General features: G+C 37.9%; 1 protein-coding gene across 22 annotated transcripts in view; it reads left to right on the top strand.

Annotated features, from left to right (window-relative positions):
* The window catches only part of ADGRL2 (adhesion G protein-coupled receptor L2), a 252039-nt gene that overhangs the window by 195748 nt on the left and 34417 nt on the right, over positions 1–21874 (top strand). For 15 of the 22 annotated variants that reach the window (XM_060773802.2, XM_060773801.2, XM_060773805.2 and 12 more), the window contains exons 6-13: positions 5013–5306; positions 6789–6892; positions 8812–8997; positions 9662–9700; positions 13342–13525; positions 19490–19612; positions 19877–20082; positions 21100–21273. In XM_060773802.2, the coding sequence (XP_060629785.2) occupies positions 5013–5306; positions 6789–6892; positions 8812–8997; positions 9662–9700; positions 13342–13525; positions 19490–19612; positions 19877–20082; positions 21100–21273 (1310 nt within the window). The remainder of the gene's footprint in view (positions 1–5012; positions 5307–6788; positions 6893–8811; positions 8998–9661; positions 9701–13341; positions 13526–19489; positions 19613–19876; positions 20083–21099; positions 21274–21874) is intronic. The other 7 variants (XM_060773818.2, XM_060773800.2, XM_060773807.2 and 4 more) reach the window with 1 other exon arrangement.

Here is a 21874-nt window from a genome sequence, read left to right as displayed (position 1 = left end):
TTCCATCCAATTCCATTTCATATTCAGCCTTATTCCATTATTGCTGGTAATTTGTAACAGGTGCTGCCAGGAGACAGTGAATTACTTCTTTTGAAAAGACAGTCCAAATTCTTTTTAAGAAGTTAGTTGGGAGGCTTCCTGTACTCTGAAGATTTTAATAACTATTGGCCACTCACAAATGGTTTCTTCTTGGCCAACCAGTTTTCCCCTGATTTCAGGCCCCATTTTGGTCAATATACCATCTTTACATGAATCTTTACACTCTAATTTTTGCAATGAAGTTTGTACACAAACAGTGCTCATTACAGTTGCTGCAAGCTTAGAATTCCTTTTCAAAAACAAAAATGTTAGAATACCAAAGCTTTCAGAGATGAAAAGGAAAACCAGGGAAATAGGTAACCTTTCCTCAAGCCAATGCTACTGTTTTTCCCACCCCAACTTCCTTGAGGTGCATCTATGCTGTAGAACAAAAGCATCTTGACACTACTTTAACTGCCCTGGCTCAGTGCTATTGAATCTTGGGGGCTGTAGGTTTGCTATGTCTGGAGCCTTCTCAACCAAAGAATGCAGGTGCCTGATCAAACTGTAAATCCCAGGAATCCATAATATTGAGTCTGGCAGTTAAAGCAGTTTGGAACTTCATTGTGTAGTGTAAATGCACTCCTGGGAACCTAATGTGTAAAAAGTCACTGAGCAGCTCTTTGAAGTGATCATAATTATCCCTGGGGCAGAAACAGGCTTGACGCTTCCATTCCTTGCTGGATATTGCTTGGCCCTTCCCTCCTCTTCCTTCTCTGCCTGTTCCTGGTGCCTTTGATCATCACATTTTCCAAGATGAACATTCCCAAAGTGTCACTGCCCTTCATTTAGAGCACTAAGATTACTGTTTGTATGTGGATCTAATGGCTCATCAAACTTAATGTACACTTTAATTTTCACAATGTAATTTGACCAAAAAAAGCTTTACATTCCATTTGAATAAATTCTGTAATGTGGTTGCCCTGAGGGATAACAAAAAATGTCAGGATTAGTGCATTGCTATTTTTTCTGGTTCTGTCAGGACCTGTCAAGGGCTCACAGTACTACTGGCCAGTGTATAGAAATCTTCTGTACAGGGATGCAGTGGCCTGATGGGTCATTTTTTATTCAAAGGCAGATGTCACAAGATCATACTAGGTTCGCACCACCACCCTTGACATGATTTCTACAAGGATCTTACATAATTTCATTTTGTTCCCTGTGTTTTTAGTACATGCATGAAGGCTTATTCATTCAAAATGAATAGGTCTTCAATGAGAGGATGCTCAAACATCCAGGCGCATCAGTCCAAGTGGCATAATGTGGAACTGAAATGTTGAGTGTGACTTTCTTCATTTGCAGAAATAGCCTAGCAATGGTGGTCCATGCCCACTTAGCAGTTAGCTCCACATCTGCTGTTTATTTTCTGAGCCCAACAAAAAGTGTGAACCATTTACTACCTTTTTTCATCTTGAAATATAAATAGCCAAGGAAACAACTGTTTACATCTTAATTTGCTTCCAAAATAAGAGGTTCAGACATCTTTTTTGAGATATCTGCTGTTTAAAATCAAATGTGGTAACATCAGAAGAAAAGTTGTCCATTGTGATCCCTGACGTATGGCATATACAGTAGTTTTAAAGATGTCATCTTCAATCATGGTTAGTATAGAAAGGGGATCGGTAAAATGTTTTTTGGATTGTAACTCCCCAAATGGCTGTCTCAACCCCAGAGTGCATAGCCATAGGCAATGCTGAGAAATATGCAGAGATGCAGTCCAGTAGGAGATCTGAACAGTTTCCATTCCTGATGTAGACAATATACTGAGTTAAATGCTGAGACTCTTTCTAATATCTGTTACATTGCACTTAGAGTTAAATCTCATATCTTTCCAGCATTTTCATATAGAACTCTTCTTACTGTTTTAATTGGGTTCTACTTATTGTTGGTATGTTGTTACATTTAATGCGTTTTAATTATTTTGTTCTTTTTAATTTTGTGAACCATTTTGTAAATTATTTATGGAAAGCTGGTATATATGAAACATCTTAAGTAAGGTTGGTACAGAAGGTTAACATAGCAGCTCTTCCATGATGTGGAATAACAAAACTGGGTAGCTTCTGGCACAGAAATTTAATTAAAGAATCATATTTATTCAGACACATACAAAAGGCCAGTTCTGCCAGACCAGTCAACTTACGTTAGAGTTTTAGAATTAGGCTTTAAAATTAGAGTTTTGTAGTGGTTAAAATATGATTTTTTTCAACTATGTTTTTAAACCTTATGTGCAAATAAAATATGGATGCTATTGCTGGATAAAAAATGCCCACAAAAGTTTTCCATTGGTTTCATAGTAAACATGCATCAAATCTTTGTATAAGCTCTAATGGCAAGCTTCACATGCTGAATGGCACAATTACTTTCCAGTCCAGCATATATTACGGTGTTATTATTCTTTAGAAAATATTAGATGATGTACTCTTCCATTTTGTATACATAATGAGGCCTTTTAAGACAAAAGTGTATGTGTATGTGTAGTATCTGGTTGGAATTTGTATTTATTTATATTTATTTTATTTATTATTTACAGCACATCTACCCTGCCCTTCTCAGCCCAAAGGCGACTCAGGGCAGCGTACAGACTGGCAACAATTAGATGCCACAACACTCATACGCCAATTAAAAACAGTTAAAACACATAATAAAATCCATATAAAAATCAATTAAACTATAATAATTATACCCCTCATAGTGACCCACAATCAGAATGTACCATGTAATATATGACAGCTGAGGTTCATGTTTGTTGGAATGGGAAAGTATGTCCCTTATTGGTATATTTCAATATTTCTTAATTTTTTTAGAGATAAATCAAAACCTGAAGTCTAAGGGCACATCTACTCTGAAATCAGCAGAGAAGGAAGTAATTTGAAGGTGACACAGATTACATGGGAAGCCCTGGAACAATGTCCAGGCCTGGGTTTTGCTTATGAGAAGCACTTAGAAATTGGCTTCAGCCCAGTACTAGGATCCACAGTATCTTCAGCTTCACGATCATGGAGGATTTGAGCCTTTATTCAACTCCCATGCATGAATTACCAGACTACCTGTTCCTTAATTTGTTTCACCATGCAATGTGGTTTACACCTAAGCATTCTGATGCACACATAATGGACCCCATTTCAGAGAATCCTGGTTTAAAGACTGCATTGTGGGTTCACACTGTGCATCATTTAAACACTGTGTTCTCAAGCCTCAAACCTCATTAAGCAGTCAATGTAGATATGGCCTAAGACAACTAGCAAACAAATTGTCATAGGCTTGATCTATACTACCATATAATCCAGTACCTGACACAGATTTTCTGCTTTGAACTGGATTATATGAGTCTACACTGCCATATAATCCAGTTCAAAGTGGATTATCTGGGTCAGATACTGTATTATATGGCAGTTTAGAAGAGGGGAGTAGACTTTCTGAGCCATACTTGAATAGTAGACGAAAAGAAAGTTTAAGTCTATTACTGAATTATGAAAACAAAAGAAAATAAATCCAAATTATATGAATCTTTTTCTTTTGTTTTAACATGTATTTGGGAAGCTGGTGCACATGAAAAAATGTGACACATCTATTGGCTGGAACAGTTGCTTGATTATTTCACTTAATGCATTGCTCTTCCCAATTGAGTATAATTAATAGTTCCTGAATTCAGACCTGAAGGTCTTTCTTCCAGCCTGGTTGTCTTGACATAGGTGATTTAAGTTGTGTGCTTACCAATGGCTTGAGTTGTTTCCTGCATTATCAAAATACGAAGAAAGGAATGTTTAAAGACTGAAATGTTGAAATACTAAACAAGACATGCATGTGAGGCACTTCCCCCCTCCTCCTTGTGTCTAATCAGGCATGCTGGAAATCTCTCTCGCAAGAATGACTGTCGGGTGGGAAGACGTTACAGTAATTATCTTCCTGCAAGTTGCAGAGAGACTGACATGAAGTTAGAGAGCTTTGTTGTGTTTCATTGGGCTGGTTATTTGCAAGCTGCTTTTGAGGAGGTTTTTTGGACTTTGTATTATTTGTTCATCAGTTTAGCTTTTAGAAATACAGCATTTGGTTTTTCTGCATAAATTGATATGACATTGCCATATTTTCATTATTAAGTCCATTAAAGAGTATGTCGAGATAGCTTACTATTAAAACTTCCAATGATATAAAATTATAGCTATTAATTTGTATTAGACACTTAAATAAAAGAATGTAATCATAGTTGAAGTCCTAGGCACACTTACCTTCACAAACCAAACACACACAAATATGTGTCTGTCTATAAAACTCTAAGGAACTCTGTAAAAAAGCAAATTCAAAATTAGTATGTGTGTGTGTGTTACATGTATGTGTACATATATGTATATGTTATCTATATAATCTCTAGGAACAATTTTACATTTTGCATGCTCCTGAAATAATTGGCGGAATGGGTGCTACCAGATGAGAGACTCCCCCCTGGGCACTCAGAAGACTGGGCGACTTGGAAGGCACTGAACAGATTGCGCTCTGGCACCACGAGATGCAGAGCCAATCTTAAGAAATGGGGCTACAGGGTGGAATCCTCGGCATGCGAGTGCGGAGAAGAACAAACCACTGACCACCTGCTGCAATGCACCCTGAGCCCTGCCACATGCACAATGGAGGACCTTCTTGCGGCAACCCCAGAGGCACTCCAAGTGGCCAGATACTGGTCAAAGGACATTTAACCAAATACCAAATTTGCAAAATCTGTGTGGTTTTTTTTCTTTCTTTCTTTTTTCTTTTTCTTTTTAATCTCTGTGTTTGTTTTGCTCTGTTAGAATTGTAATACAATGGTTGCTGATGACATGATAAATAAATAAATATTGGCGGAATTGGCGGGGGTAGAGGAGAAAAGGTAGAAGATTGACGGTTACCACCTTCTGATTTGTTCTTCTAATTTAAAACCTTGTTTTTATTTTCTCTTACAGTGCCTACCACAGCAGAGACAATAACCCCTTCCACAGAATTGTACAGAACAACTGTATTAACTACAAGCACTACACCACAAAAGGTTGCCATTAGCACAACATTGGCTACAACAAGAGAAGATAATAAAGGTCCCAAACCACCCCCGGCAATTTCTACAACCAAAATCCCTCCTGTTACAAGTTTTTTCCCTTTGCCAGAGAGATTCTGTGAACCTGATATGGCTAGGGGGATTAGCTGGCCTCAGACTCAAAGAGGAATCATGGTGGAACGCCCATGCCCCAAAGGAACCCGTGGTAAGTCAAACATATATTTCACAATGTGTTATAAAATCTCTTTCATTGTTGAATACTCTGCTTCACATGATTTGGATGGAGCTAATTGGGTGGGAATTGCATTTTTAGATTTTAAGTTTGGGGGCCTTGAAGTCTAGGCTAAGAGATTGCAATCTCTTTCAAGAATTATTATTATTATTATTATTATTATTATTATTATTATTATTACCCTGCTTTATCTCCCTTGAAGAAGACCCAAAGCAACTTAACATAAAAGCATTAGCATAACAATTCAAAAATATGCAAATATATGAACATTAAAACAGGATTAAATATAATCAGTATTTTAAAAATCCCAGTTAAAAACTATTATAACACACTCGAAGTTAAAAACCATAGCACTCCCCTACTTGATCTTAAACACTTTCATTTTTAAAAACCTGCCTGAATAAAAAAGGTTTTAGTCTGCCACCAGAAGGACAGCAGGGAGGGCGCTATCCTGACTTCCCTGGGCAGGGAGTTCCAGAGTCTAGGACAGCCACCAAGAAGTCCCTCTGTCTTGTTCCCACCAACAAGGCTTAAGATGGAGGTGGGACAGAGAGAAAGGCCTCTCCTGAAGACTCAGGGCCCGGGCTGGTTCATACCAGGGTATGTGGGTGGCCAAATAGCCTGGATCTGAACCATCAAGGGCTTTAAAAGTCATAGCCAACACTTTTAATTGTGCCCAGAAACAGACTGTTAGCCACTGCAGCTACTACAACAGGGGGGTTGTCTGCTCCCTGCAGCCAGCCCCAGTGAACAACCTGGCTACAGTTCTTTGGACCAGCTGATGTTTCCAAGCACTCTTCAGAGGCAGCCCCATTTTGAGCATGTTACAGTAATCCAGACAGGATGTAACTAAGACATGTACCCCCATGGTCAGATCTGGCTTCTCAAGGAACAGGAGCAGTTGGCACACAAGTTGTAATTGTGCAAAGGCCCAACCGGGCCACCATTAATACCTAGGCCTCCAAGTTCAGTGCTAAGTCCAGGAACACACCCTGACTTGCTCTTCAGGGTGAGTGTAACCCTATCCAGCACAGGCTGAATCCCTATTCCTTAGTCTGCCTTCTGACTGACCAGGAGTACCTCTGGATTAAGTATTGACTATTACGAAATTCAAGCTTATGAAATTAGCTGAGATTTCCTTTATTGCTTATGCTCTCTTTCTCATTATTATGTCCATTTTGGATGTTTTCCAGAAAAAAAGGCAAGATCAGTTTACTTTTACTCATTCTCCGTGAAATCTGATATTATACTGTGACTTGATAAGCATTGTTTTTATTGCATTCAGAATTCTGTATTTTGACACCCCATTGATTCTATTTGCTAGTTACAATTTAATAGAAGGAAGAGACTAAGCCTTAGTCCCAGATTAACAAGAGACTTGTAGCAGATTTTTTAAAAAGCAAACACAAAGCCAAGCAATTTTATTTCAGTGTCATTTTCGCTTTGTTTTTGTAGGAACAGCTTCATACCTCTGCATGATTTCCACTGGAACGTGGAACCCAAAGGGCCCTGATCTTAGCAACTGTACTTCACACTGGGTAAATCAGCTGGCTCAGAAGGTGAGTTAGGAAGGAAAGGTTTAATATGATGACCAATATCCCTGGCCACTTTAGGGGAAACGAGAGATGAAAAGAACCTGTGCAAGCTCTGTAGTAGGCACATTTCTAAAGTGCTCATGGGTGTGTGAGGGAACACGTGACTGAGTGTCCCTCCATGAATCAACAGATTGCCACCACCAACCCAGTTCTTCCTCCTCGTCATCTCCATGTGTTGAGGACTACCACACCCAGCATTCTTCATAGGAAACATTACATTCCTGAAGAACATAAGGATGCTGCCATGTTTTTCTCTTTACCTAGTTGAAAGGGAAGAGAAGTTGAGGCTCTTCTCTCAGTTGTGCCACTCTCAGAATCGCATCTGCTGGAAAGGTGAGAGAAGGCTTTTGCTATGGCTCTCCAGGGTTTGGAATCCACTAAGGGCGGAGAAGGCAGCCTCCATCCTTGTGTTTTTCATCAGTAGGGAAAGCCTTGTACATTCAGGACTGGTTTGGGCAACTAAACAATTCCTGAAGAAGGCATTTTTTAACAAAGTGGGCGCTATATTTTCTTTATTGTATTTTAAATTATGTTTTACATTTTCTTGTGGCTAAATAATTTTTAAAAATTGTGTTTTAATCATATTTTTGATTAAGTTTTCTGTGAGCTGCCTTGAATCCCATTTTGAGGAGAAAGATGGCATGTAAATCAGAGGCATGAATGATCAAAGCAGGCATTCTCTGGCCTTATGCACATTAACTTTGAATACATGTACACCCCCCTTTTTCAGAATAAGCAGAGACAAGGAGCAGGATGGGCAATTTCCACCCAATTACATCCTCTCACCTAATAATTTTGATCTTCCGAGCTGGAAGATCTCCCATTGTGCTCATTGTCTAACTGCAGCTTTTGCAATTAGCAACATGAAAAGAGAAAGGTTGTGAAAGGAAGTCCTTACTCCTTGACTAATGACCAGAGGAGTCTGGTGAGTGTGATGTCAATGGAACAATGAATTTGCTCCGTGTTTTAGTCCAATCTCTAAAGGATTATGCAGTGCTTCTCACTACCTTCAGAATTTTGATTTAGTAATTACATTATGAACCCAGGTTCTGGGTGTTTGAAATGGGGTAAACCTTCACAAATATTGCCACCATCACCACAGTTTTCTCAGGAAGAAGATAAAAAACAATCCTTTAAATGATGATTAGAAAGGGATCAGTTTGCCCACATCAAAAATTATTCTAAAACAGGAATGGCAAAAATTTAAATCAGGCACACAAGTTGGGGCAGGCAACCTTTTATCCCAGGGCTGATGGCCCTATGAGTTAACAATGCAACCTGCAATTGTTATTAGAACATTGCTTTTAATATCTAAATTACAAGAAATGGATGCAGTTTGAGGGATACGGGAAATGCAATTGGGGAATAGATAGATGGATAGAACAAAGAAGGAGAAAAGAGTGCATTTATTCCACTGGTTCTGCTAAGAACAGCTGTCTTTAGCTTTCTTGTCTCCTAGCAGTCTACCTGAACCATTCCATCTAACCACTAAACTTTCTCTCCCACTCCTGACCTCAGCAGCAATCCTTTATCTGTCATGTTTTAAACTCCAATTGTAAACCAGAGAATTGTGTAAGCTATCCAGAGAGTTTTTCTTAGCCAAAAAGCAGGAAGTACATATTTTTAAAAAGGTAATCCCATCACTCCCTCAAAAAGAGGGGATGGAGAAGGGAATATGCACCATCATTGTTTGTGGCACTTTATCAAAGCCTAATACTGTGGGAGAATATACTGCAAGCTTCTTCTGTTTACAAGTATGCAAAAGGAGAATTGAGAAAAAGTTCTGTATCTATTAATACTTCAGATGATGCTCCTGAATTAAGCAACATTCGAGGAATCAAATGCAAGAGGAAATCTAATAATAGTTTGAATTGTCATTTCAGATCAGAAGTGGAGAGAATGCTGCTAGCCTTGCCAATGAACTGGCTAAACACACCAAAGGACCAATCTTTGCTGGTGATGTGAGTTCATCAGTCAGACTGATGGAACAGCTGGTGGACATTCTTGATGCTCAGCTACAAGATTTGAAACCTAATGAGAAGGACTCTGCTGGACGGAGTTATAACAAGGTAAATTCAGTCCAGAACGGTCTTCTCTGGTGTGCTTCAAAACTCCTTTAGCTCATTGCTTTGTTTATTTTATCCCAGAAACAATATTGTGAAATGTCTGCTTGCTTCACAATAGCCCCTGAAGTAGGATGTGAGGAGAAAGTAACAAATTCATAAAGATGTATGGATGCTGAGACTATATCACAATGCCACAAGGCTGGCACACCCAAGAAATTAATATGAATGTGAACATTCCCATGTGTGCAGTAAGAATAGAACAGACAATGTTAATTATACCTTAACACCAGTTTAAAAAGAATCAGCCCTACTGTGTGTTTTGCAGTGGGAGGGGTGAGAAAGGAGAAATTCGAATTTTGCTATAATCATCTTGAAACTGATCCTTTACTAATGTAATTTGGAACCCTTGAAATATTTGACACACTAATCAAAGAATTAACCTGAATTCATTGAAAAACTCATGCCTTTCATTAGCCTCCTTAAAAATAGCAGATTCGCCCATAACTGCTAATTAAACCCACTTAAAATTATTGTTTTTAATCAACAGAATTCATTTCTAAAATTAACACACAAGTGTTCAGACAATATAATTAAATAATAGTAGTACTATTACACTTGTTTTGAGTCTAACCTCTGATTTTTTTTCTCTCTCTCTCTTACTAACAAGCTCCAAAAGCGAGAGAAGACATGCAGGGCTTACCTTAAGGTATCTCTCCTGTGCTGTCACCTTGCTTTCCCCCTGCTTCAGCAACCCGCTGCTACGTTTTGTCCTCTTGCTGCATGATCCTATGTATTTCAGTCTTTGATAAATGTGTATTGTGCCCCTCCATCACCAACTGTACAAAATGTTGGCTTTGCCACAGGTATAGTGCTCCCTGAATAAGCCAATAATCAATACTTCCTTTCCTCCCACTTTTTCTGTTTTTTTTTAAAGTTCAAAGATGGTAATGAGCATTAATTGGATTGGAAATAGAAAAAGCTTTGTTTTCTCACAGCTGCAGAAGAAAAACAAAGCTGAGAAGAAACACTAAACGGTTTTCATATTTGTAGTTTTGTGTATCAAAGACTGTGTAGCCATAGCAAGCGGAATCCACAAATGGCTGCTGCTTTGCATCCTCTACTTACTTCAGTGGAGCTTGCATGGCAAAGATGCTGGATGTGGATTACATTCCATGTTTGTGCATGACAAAATGCAAAAAACACATACACACTTTGAATGACTTTGCTTTCATTTTATTTTTGGTACACCTTTTCACATTGAACAAGGTCAATTGAAATATAAAGGTCAGCCTTAGTACCCTGAATTGTAGACAAGGTATGGCTCTCCCACTAACCTCCCAGCAGCTTATAATATAAAGTGTTTTGAAGGGAAGGAGTTTTGCATCATTTTGGGTTAAGGACCACCATCTGCTCTAACAGTAACTAAATATACTGCTGGAATATTACTGTTTTCCAGAGCAGTAAAGGAATTGAAAATCCTGAGCAAGTGTCTTACACTTCTTGATTTGTACGTTCTTCATTTCAGCATCTATGTACTAGGCTTTTAGAAAAGTGTGAGATGGAAAAGTTGGGTGATGTTGGTTGCATAAAACAAAAGCATTGCCACTGTTTCAATTACACTTCTTGAAATAGCACACAACAGAATAAAGGCAATATTTCCTAAGCTGTAGCAGATGTCGCATTCCCAGTTGCTTAACAACAATTATGCAGTTTAGAACATGCCTCCCTTTTCTTGTCTCTGGAGCGCAAATTGTCCAGAAAGGGAGTAATAGTGATTTATTATTAAATTTGCAGCAATGCTAACTATGGCTAAAAGTAGACCTTCCGTTTAAAGCAGTATTGCATCACCTTCAAGAGCTTTGTTGGGATCCCCCTGTGGTGTGATGGGTTAAAACCTTGTGTTGGCAGGACTGAAGAACAACAGGTTGGAGGTTTGAATCCGGGGAGAGTGTGGATGAGCTCCTTCTGTCAGCTCCAGCTTTAAAAAATCTGGCCATCCCCTGGGCAGCATCCTTGCAGATGGCCAATTCTATCACACCAAAAGCAACTGGTGTGAGAGAAAAAAAGAGCTTTGTTAACATGGAACCCACAACCCTGTTTGTGGGTGGAGAGGGAATGATTTCTAGACCATTTATATTGCAATTGACAACTTTGGGTTGCTTAATCATAGGCAATCCTTTGCCTATTTTCCCCCTCATCCTCATCTAATTTCAGTGCACAGTAAAAGTTTGGGGAACACTAAAAAATGCAGTTGCAATGAGAGATATTGTAACTTTCATAAAGAGAGTAGTGAAAAAGTTCCATCTTAAATAGCTCAGTCAAAATTGCTCTCGTTAAATTTGGTTAATGGGAAGGAAGGCTGGTATTTCTTTTTTACATTTGCATTTGCGATTCACCTTTAAGATAAATGTCATTGTGTAAAACGTAGTAATCAGTATATGCTACTGAAAAATGTTTGTCCTCACAATGGCAATAGTCTCGGGCGACATCCACAACCCCCCCCCCCCCCCCCAAAAAAAAAGCAGACCTTGATTTCCATCAGTGTTAGTGAGAAAATAAAGCACACTCTTAAATCTTCTCCACTGGAGTCAAAAGGACCTAAAAGTGCTGAAGTCTGGCTATGTCATGCCTGAAAATTTATTTCCTCTCCCTCCTGCTTCTCTGGCAAAAAAAAGTGTCATTACTGTGCTGAATATTTTTATTCCACTGGAGAGAAGCAGCAAGTCAGCCGACATTAAAAAAAAAAAAGGAATGAATCAGACTAATGGATGTATATAATCGGCCCAGCATTTACAGACACGCAACACAAACTGTAGCACGGCCTTAATTTTGGACTGGGATCATTTTTAGTAGGTCTCAAATGAGCTTCTCAGTTTGGATAAGACTAATAAAACCTCTTAAAATTACAAATCAGAAGCTTGCTGATGCTTATGCAAATGAAGCAAGGCCTCACTTTGTGACAGAGGATTCATTTGTAACTCAGATCAGAGGCTCCAATCCATACTTCTTGGTGACTAATGAATATGGCCTCTGCAGACCAATTTCTGTTCCACTCTATTTAATGGCTGAAGCAGTACCAGTTTGAGCAGTTTGACTCTTCAGTTTCCCCGTTAGAGAACAGGGGAAGAAAATCCTTTTATGCCACTCCAAAGTCTCTTCCACCTACCTTTGTAGAGGCTCACAATACAGACAGAAAGAGGATATTAAGATGGATTAGGCTAATTAATTTTGCTCCTGACAATAGGTCCAACTAACTTTTCCTTATCCATTCAAGCACAGAGAACAGTATTCTGGACATGACTTGCTTTTTTATTGTGCAACACATCCTATTTTCATTCCCACTGCTTTTGAAAACTGATCAGCCACATTCTGTATATGGATGATAACACAAACTAGGTAAATGGGACAGAGAAAGGGGGTGATTTATAAATGTAGTAATTTCAGTACATTATGGAAGAATATAAGAGCCTCATTCTGTTGATTGTTTGATAGATTTGATCCTTTTGTGGGGTGCATATAATGGCTGTAATAAAATGATTAAATTCCTGGTTTAAGATATCAGATTATGTATAATCTCCACAAAACCTGTTCACAGCCCTTTTTGCTAGCTATCAATTCACTCCTCCCTTTGCACAAGCATGGCATCAAACCTGGAGATCACACTTGGCCACAGCTTTGCTTTGCTTGTGAACCGTGAACTAAGCAACCCAGATTTGAAAACCAAACATCAGTCTACTTGGCAGGACACAATTTACCAGGAGTTGTGGTTTGCACTTAATAAGAAGCTATGGTTAACTTGTCATCCTCTGAACTTCCTAGAAGGAGAGAAGCAACAGGGAATGGGTAACATTCTGATGCAAGGAGCCTTGCCCTATCCTGGTTTCCTCGATTTGCTTATGCAGAATGGGACAGTGTTTTAATTAAGATGATTTGTCTTATCAATGTTAAGAGTAGCAATGTATGTATAATTCTGTGTGAGCAAGCCACTGCCACTGAGTATTCCTTAGCACTGAATGAATGTGAAGTCACCCCCTGCAGAACTTTATGTAGGTGTCAGAGTCCAGTGGAATATTAGATGCCAGTCTGGGCTTTTAGTTTAACACCATGAGCACTCACTCTTTTGCATTCTTCAATATGTTAATAGTATCTTTTTTTTCCCTCATCGCTGCTGTAAGGCATGTTATGTTGATGCTCTGTGTTCTAAGGGACAGTGGTAGTTTTTTTTAAAAAAAAATTAATCATAGTAAATCATGTTGACAGCTGAATATTACAATTGTCATCTGATCATGTTAGGAACTCTCCTGCTGCCTAAAGCAGTAGGACCTAATATTTTTCTAATGAATGCAGGCTATCGTTGACACGGTGGACAATCTGCTTAGAGCTGAAGCTCTAGAATCCTGGAAAGATATGAATTCTTCTGAACAAGCACATGCCGCAACGATGTTACTAGACACATTAGAAGAAGGTGCTTTTGTCTTGGCTGACAATCTCTTAGAACCAACTAGAGTCGCAATGCCTACAGATCACATTGGTAAGTGATTGCATTTTGGTTTTTTAAAAAAGTATGGTGTGGTGATAGGGGGTATTTATTCATAAATGTCGCATTTTATGAAAAAGTGTAGTTTAGTTTAGTTTACCGAATTAGGAATGGGTAAAAAAAGAAAAACAGAGGTAGATAGACAACTCAGTAGTATAATTAATGCTAGTGACATATTCATATGAAATTGGAGAAAATATCAATGGGTGATATATACAAGAAATTTCCAGTTCTAATTTCACTGTAGACATAAATTCACTAGAACACTGCTTCTTAAACAGCGACTCCCCACATATGATAAAAAGGTGGATACTTTTTATCATATGAGGTGGTCATGTACAAAGGCCCAGAAATACTGTTTTTGTATGTTTGTACATAGGTTCTGTTTTAATCTGTCTAAACAAAAAATGTAATAAAAAAGCAATGGATTCCCATTTTAAATATTTCAATGTTAAGGCTGCAAAAAGTTTGGCAATTATAAAAGGTTTATGAATGCCACCCAGATATTTACATGAATCTGTTAGATCAGTGGACTCTGCCGAAAATATTTTAGCTGTACTTCACAAAAAGGAAAACCAGCCTGTTCAGGAAAACCTAGGGGTTGCAAAAATATTTCAGGCAAGAAAGAATTGTGAATGGAAAAATGTTTAAGAAGCCCTGCACTAGAGGATGTTGTGCAAGTCACTGAAACCATAATTTCACCGTCTCCAGCAGGAGTAGGGAATTTTGGCCTTTTATATGTTTTGGACATTCAGCAGCTTTAACTCACATGGCCAGTTGCAATCCAAAGCTCTAATATACAAAACAAAAAGAATATTTGGTGACCTTAAGAAATGATTGTAAAAACTACAGAGGAGAAAGCGTAGATAGTGCTTTGAATACTCATTAAGATCATACATGATGGAGAAATAATTCCAACAAGAATTTAAGTTATTTAAATGCATATATTTTCACTTATATAACACATAAGTGAAAATATGTGCATTTAAGTATCTGAAATTCTTGTTGGAATTATTTCTCCATCATGTGTGATCTTAATGAGTGAAAAGGGGTGCAGTGCCAATTTTGAACCCTTAGTCTAAATGTCTTTCAAATAAAAAATGTTTCTTGAGCTACTTCTCCCACAGTCCAAAAAGCCATGGTTTGTAGATCGTGAACCACCTAAAATATTTAAATATTATTTTTTTTAATTATAGCAAGTAAATTGTATGATTTTGTAGATATGTACTGGTTGTGCTTAAAAGTGCTCCTAGCATTTGAGCTTTAATATGTCATTCCTCTGGTACCCTGGAGCCTTGACCCAGGGCCCTTCCACACAACCATATAACCCAGCATATCGAAGCAGAAAATCCCACAATATCTGCTTTGAACTAGGTTATCTGAGGCCACACTGCCATATATTCCAGTTCAAAGCAGATAATGTGGGATTTTATTCAGCTGTGTAGAAGGAGCCTCAATCTCTATTTATTGGGAAGTACTGTGACTATGCCTAGAGACGAAAAATGCTGATTGGTGAATGTGGGACAATGTCTCTTTCTGGCATTTATGAATGATGTGATACAGTCATGTAGCCGGGGGGGGGGGGGGGGGGGGCTTGGGGCGCTTCAGCCCCCCCCCCCCCCGAAATTCTCATGGTGGTTCGCGAAAAGGCCTTACTGATGCATTATTTAAACTGTTATGTTTATTCATATCATGATCTGATCACCCTACTCAATATATCCCATATGCATGGGGGTATTGGGGTAACAATACAAAAGGTTTGCTAGGGTAGACCCTCTTTCACTTGGACTCACCCCCCCCCCCCCGAATCGAAATCCTGGCTATGGGCCTGATGTGATATATTCCTCCGCTGTTGAAAGAGAAGTAGAGTTCACAGATACTGGGTAACGATTTTCGAAGCTTAGTAATGCAATCCCATCAGGATTGTTTATAACAAGGTGACTTGGAAGTCAACTTGTCAGCAAAGGTCAACAAAAATGTCTCTACATCAGTAGATCTCACTGTCTAGTAAAAAGTGTAATTTACTACACGTCCTAAGAAGGAAGCTACTGATTGTTGAACTCATCCAACATGGGTTATAACAAACACATATTTCCAAATGGGTGATTGGTGACATTAACTTCGATTGTGCCAATCATTGGAGTTTGGTCTTACTTAAATTGGGGATATCGACGCACAGTAAGTGCATGTGTGACTTTGATGCAGGAAGACATCTGGTTTGCAAAAACCTTTTTACTGCATATGGTACTAGATTGCATCCAGCATACATGGAAGCCTCCTCCTGCATGCCGCCTGTCTTTGCTTGATAGGGATGACTTTGTAGTTGAACTGATTGATTTCTAAGCGTATCACCAATAAATGATCATGTGGTGCAAATGTTAATCTGTAAGACTCGACAGCCCTATTTAGATATACCTCAGTTAACAAAGTAGATGTGTTCTGGACATGACTTCATTAATGGAAATTTGGTATGAGAGGCAGAAATGACATGGAAAGAATAGGAATAGATCATTTTACCACAAAAGAGAAATAGGATTTGAGCCAATTTTAGCAAAATTTTTATCCAAACTAGTTATTTGCACATGTAAAATGAAACAACCAGATCAGGAAAGCCTTCCTTAAGTAAAAAATAAAGAAACATTTGTATCCTACTGCAGACTACTTGGAAAGCTTATTCCAGAGTTGGTTTTTTAAAATTTCTTTCGCCATCCTGTACTTCTGATATGCTTTTTAACATGCTAGGGGTGGCTGGTAAGAAAGGCATATCCACTTTCTCTTTTTATTTCAGTTTTGCAGTTGATACATGTTTAGTGAGGGATTCTAGAGGCAGCTGCTGTTTGCTTTCCACGCAGCTGCAATAGAACTGGCTAGAGTAAAATCTTGCTTTTCTACTTCAAGCTTTATAGCATTGTTTACTGCAGACTTGCTGCTGCAATGTGATACCAAAAGTCTGTATTTCTCCAGCCCGCTATCACCATCCTCCTAAAGCAGATTTTCCTAAATAAACTTCCAACTGTACAAAGGAGGAAAACTGGGAGCTGGGCAGCTATAAAAAGACTTTATAAAAAGGTGTTTCTTTGTCAGAGGCCTTTAAAATTAAAATATGCCTATTTGTAGAACTTTCTGGGAAAAATGCTATCTCAATTTTAATACCAATTAGCTATGCATTCTGTCTTTTCCGTTTTCCATTTCTGAGCTTCCAGTTGAATGTCTACGTTTGTATAAGCATGAGCTAAATATAAGAAGTGTAATGAATATCTACTAATGTCCATTTAAAATGTATACAGATTTGTTTATCTCTTTAATGTGTTCCTTATATCAGGATGAGTAAAACCTAAATCTAGGCCAATGGTAAATTTCTGGATGATTTGCAGCAGATAGCAAGTTATTTATTATTATTCTCTAATAAAAGTATCAACAACACAATTTTCCCCAATCTAAATTGTACTGCTGAAATAAAGGACATGTAACTAGAAACAGATTTTTGTCTGGATGGACAGTGAGCTCGCTTTGATGAACAGTTTCCTTTTTCCTATCAGGAGCGACTTGAGAAACTGCAAGTCACTTCTGGTGTGAGAGAGCTGGCCGTCTGCAAGGACGTTGCCCAGGGTACAGTAAGCCATCAACTTACTGGATGGACAGTAAGCTGCCCCAAGTCCTATTGGAGGGGGATGGGTGGGATATAAATAAAGATGATGATGATTATTATTAATATTGCTGGTGTACAAATATCCTAGGTTCAGAATTCTTTTGTTTTATCAAGTTTACTATTATGTTTATTTGTACCCCATTTATTTTAAAGTTTTGAAGTTTTAAATCCTTGACCCTTAAACTTGATGTGTTTGTGCAGGACAGTGTCCCTCTTCTCTCGAGCTGGTCATTGACCATAATAAGGTGAACTTAAACTATACCCCACTTTTTCTCTCCCCAAGGAGACTCAAAGCCGCTTACATTAAAACAAGCAAAGTTCATTCTAGTCTCTTGTTTGTTCGTAATTGCTCTTCCTTTCAGGGCAAATTTTATTTGGAGCTAAAAATAGTGTGTGTGTGGGGGGGGGGGGAGTTAACTATATTTATTTGTGCAAGGAAAACATGCTTAAGAAGCTTGTTCCACATCCTTAGATTTTTGTAATTTATTAACACTATATAAAATATAACTTGATTAAAGTTTATCTATGTTACATTAGGGATATATCCATACTGCACCATTTCAGTGTTTTAATATAATATTAATTGCCATGGTTAGATCCTGTGGAATCTTGGGATTTTCAATTAAATAGAAAGGGAATTCTCTGCCACAGAGTTGTAATGTCTCAGTAAATTAAATTAAAGAAGTTACAAATCCTAGGACTCCAAAGGAGAAACCATGGCAATTAAATTGTTTTAAAACTGCTATAATTGTGCTGTATGAAGTCATTTATTCATAACTTCATCAGTTTGCTCACATTATGAAATTTAGGAAACAGTAGTAGTAGTAGTAGTAGTAGTAGTAGAACTGCAGAGTATCCTTACTACAATACTCAATGGAAGTAACTGTGCACTGTGGGGGCAGTCAGCTTTCCATCTGGGGTGAGTTTGCACACTCAAGACATGCCCCAACATCATATTACTGAAGAGCAGTGGTAAATAGCACAACCAATCTTCAGCTTCATCTCAGGGAGAATAAAGTTACGGCAACAACAAAACAGAATAATGTCAAACAGCAAAACTGCATAGAATACAAGCTCAAGTAGAATAGTTCGCCCACTTTTCTTTTAAAAAAAATAACATCTGGAAAGTGGGATGTGGTTGACTTTACTTGCCAAAAGGTTTCAGAAATCCCATAATACTATGACATACAAATTTGAACTTAACCAAAAGACAGTGAACGTAACACTCCTGAAAAGATACTAGTGGTAAATTCCATTATTATCATAGCCAAACACCACATGTAACTCTTTTAGGTTTACCTCCCTTTTTTATTTCATTTATCTGCCATCAATCTCTGAAGCAGCCTACTGTATTTCCTCCTGTTTTCCTCCTCACAACTCTGTGAGCTACATTAGCCGTGTTAGGTTATTAATAGATACATTAGCTTTTAATGTTATGCTGTTTTGTTGATATTTCTTCCTGTTTTTAATGGGTTTGTTTTAATTGGCTTTAATTTTATGGACAAATTAATTGTGTTTTTATGTTTATTTTTGACTGACTAAGGCTTTTTTCCTTTTAACTTTTTTAAGCCATTGGGATTCTAAGTATTTGGGGAATGTTGGGATGTAAATGAAATAAATTAATAATAATAATAATTGGTTGTTGTAGGCTTTTCAGACTGTATGGTCATGTTCTAGAAGCATTCTCTCCTGACATTTTGTCTACATCTATGGCAGGCATCCTCAGAGGTTGTGAGGATGCCTGCCATAGATGCAGGTGAAATGTCAGGAGATAATGCTTCTAGAACATGATCATACAGCCCGAAAAGCCTACAACAACCCAATGATTCCAGCCAATAATAATTATAAAATAATAATCATCATCATACAAGTGAGGCTGATCAGCAAAAGGTAACCAGCAAAGTTCTACAGCTGAATAATTCAGATTTTGGCTTAAATTAGCCACAAGAAGCAGGACAGAAACCATAAAAATCCATACAGTACCATTGCTTTGCTTTCCAAATGGCAGACATTTCTCTGAAGTAAGAACTCTTGAGATGTCTAAAGTGATATCTTTTAGGCTCACATTAAAACCAGGTTCAGTGTCATGTTCTCTGAACCAAAGTACTTTTACTTTTGTGACATCTGCACTCACTTCGATTAAAATTTAAAGAAAAAAAATGACTCCATGTTGTTGAAATATACCAGTATGCATCTGCTGTGTACAAGCAGAAAGAAGCAGCCAAATAGGAAGTCTTTCCAAAACAAAACTCCAAACAAATCTAACCATAACAATCTTTTTTCCCCTTTTTTCCTTTTGATCTATTTAGTTTTGGAGGTTGCAGTGCTCAGTACAGAAGGGCAGGTAGAGGACTTGAAATTTCCTCAGGGCAATGCGGGAGGCAATTCAATACAGCTCTCTTCAGGCACTGTGAAACAACACAGCAGAAATGGTATGTCTTTTGCAAACCATGTATTTTCAGCCCTCACAACTTAACTTTTCCAGTTTGATATACAAATACACTCTCAGCAATATTAAAAATAGCTCATTGGTGGCTTTCATTTGTACATAAACCGTTTGACTAGCCTTTTTGCTTGGAATTGATTCGCCTGTGTGAGAGTTTTATATTACAGTTAGGGAGATGAGGACGAGATATACTATTGAACATATATTGTGTTCTTTCAAGTCAGTATAACAGGAGCTTTCTTTTTTGCAGGTTTAGCTAAGCTGGTTTTCATCATTTACAAAAGCTTAGGCCGGTTCCTCAGTACCGAAAATGCAACCATCAAACTGGGAGGCGAGTTTGCTGGCCGGAACAGTACTATTGCTGTGAATTCTGATGTCATTGCTGCTTCCATCAACAAGGAGTCCAGTCGTGTCTTCTTGACCGATCCAGTTCTCTTTACATTGGCGCACCTTGATGTGAGTTATGATAATGAATTAATGGGAAGGTCATAAAACCAGCAAGAGTGAGGAACGAAGAAAGGGTGGGGAGAATCATCCAATTTGAATTTTATGTTGGACTAAGAAGCACAGGTTTATTTAAGTCTATGAACATAAAATTAAATGAGCCTGGTTCAGTGATTATTAGAACTTAAGTGTATTCTTAATGAAAGCTAATTCAGTAATCAACATGAAAATGTAAATGGCTCTAATTTGTTCCTAAGTGAAAATTAACTCTTACCTTAGCAGCAGGGCAGAAAATAGAACCTTTTACAATTTGCCTGCTTAATGTAGCAAAATTTAAATGGCACTTAGAACATTTTGCCCTAATTCCATATTGTCTTCCAGAGCCCATTTACTAAGCATTCAAGTATATTTTAGTCAAAACAGGAATCATTTTCTGTGAATCAGCTTCACGCTCGGTCTGACTGCCTTCAGGTGCTTCCTTGGGACTTTCTTATTTGTGCCAGTGTGCTTCTTATTCCTCAGATTGAGATGTCCCCTTCACCTATTTTAATGATCTGAAAATAAAAGTGATTTTTTTCCAGCTAAATTTAATTTGGTTTTAGATGTCGTCTTGCCTCTTAGGGTTCTTTAAAACTGCTCAGAATTGAGAATGGGAAATAGACTAAATTAATCAAGAACGTCTTTGGAGAGGAGGGGGAACCCTAGAAGTGGAACACTATAATTAAATACAATTAAATCTGTAGTTCTGTGAACTGTGCTTTAGTGTATTTTATTCTGTGAATTCCACTTTTAGACTAGATAGCACACTTAGCCATTATAATTTTCCAGTGAGAAAACCATGTTCCTGTGCTGGGTCATTCTAAGTGCTGATAAGAAAAGACTTTAAGGGATTTTGTGTATATAACCTTTGACTAGTGCTTTAAAACTTCAGACCTCAATATGTGCAAAATTTGGACTATTTCATTGACACTACATCATAGCATATTTGTGTGTTTAATTGTGATTTTCCTTTATTCTCCTATCTCATAGCCCAACAATTATTTCAATGCCAATTGTTCCTTCTGGAACTACTCGGAACGAACTATGATGGGATATTGGTCAACACAAGGCTGCAAATTGATTGATACAAATAAAACACATACCACATGTGCATGTAGCCATCTAACCAATTTTGCAATCCTCATGGCCCATAGGGGAATTGTGGTGAGTAATGTTGGCTTTTATGAGTAGGCAAACAATATTGTCAAGCCTTCTGAGTTTCCAGCTGTCTACACAGCCAGTAGTTATTTCCGAATATTTCTGGACAATTAATTTCATCAGATTTAAAATGGAGGAAGAAAAATAGTAAATGTCTCAGCCTATTATATTTATGTTGAATTTCTCATTAAGGGAAATGAGAAGGCGGTTTCCTTTCACCAGCCTTATCCAGGCATTCTATTATTGTATTCAGCACTGGGTTGGGGATGATAGGATGAGAACATGTACACTACTTTGCCCAACCTCTGCCATTGTTCTTATCATACTCCACGTATTAGTAAACTTCTATCGCAAAAAAACCTTTTGTCTGTGGTGCAGACTCCCTGTTCAATGTAAAACAACAGTAAATCAGAGCCACATATTTCATGGAGAAATATGGATATAAAAAAGTGCCATTAGACAACATGATGAAAATGAGAAAAGACCAGAGCTAGTATGCTTGTCCTTACTATCAAATATGCAACAGTATTTCCTTCTGTATTTAATTCCATGAACCTAGATCTTTCTCGTCTTGGTTATGATGTAGGCTCTCACAGAATTTTGTATC

This window comes from Anolis sagrei, chromosome 4, assembly GCF_037176765.1.
Source record: "Anolis sagrei isolate rAnoSag1 chromosome 4, rAnoSag1.mat, whole genome shotgun sequence".
Classification (NCBI taxonomy): domain Eukaryota; kingdom Metazoa; phylum Chordata; class Lepidosauria; order Squamata; family Dactyloidae; genus Anolis; species Anolis sagrei.
This window is presented reverse-complemented; position numbering and strand designations above follow the sequence as displayed.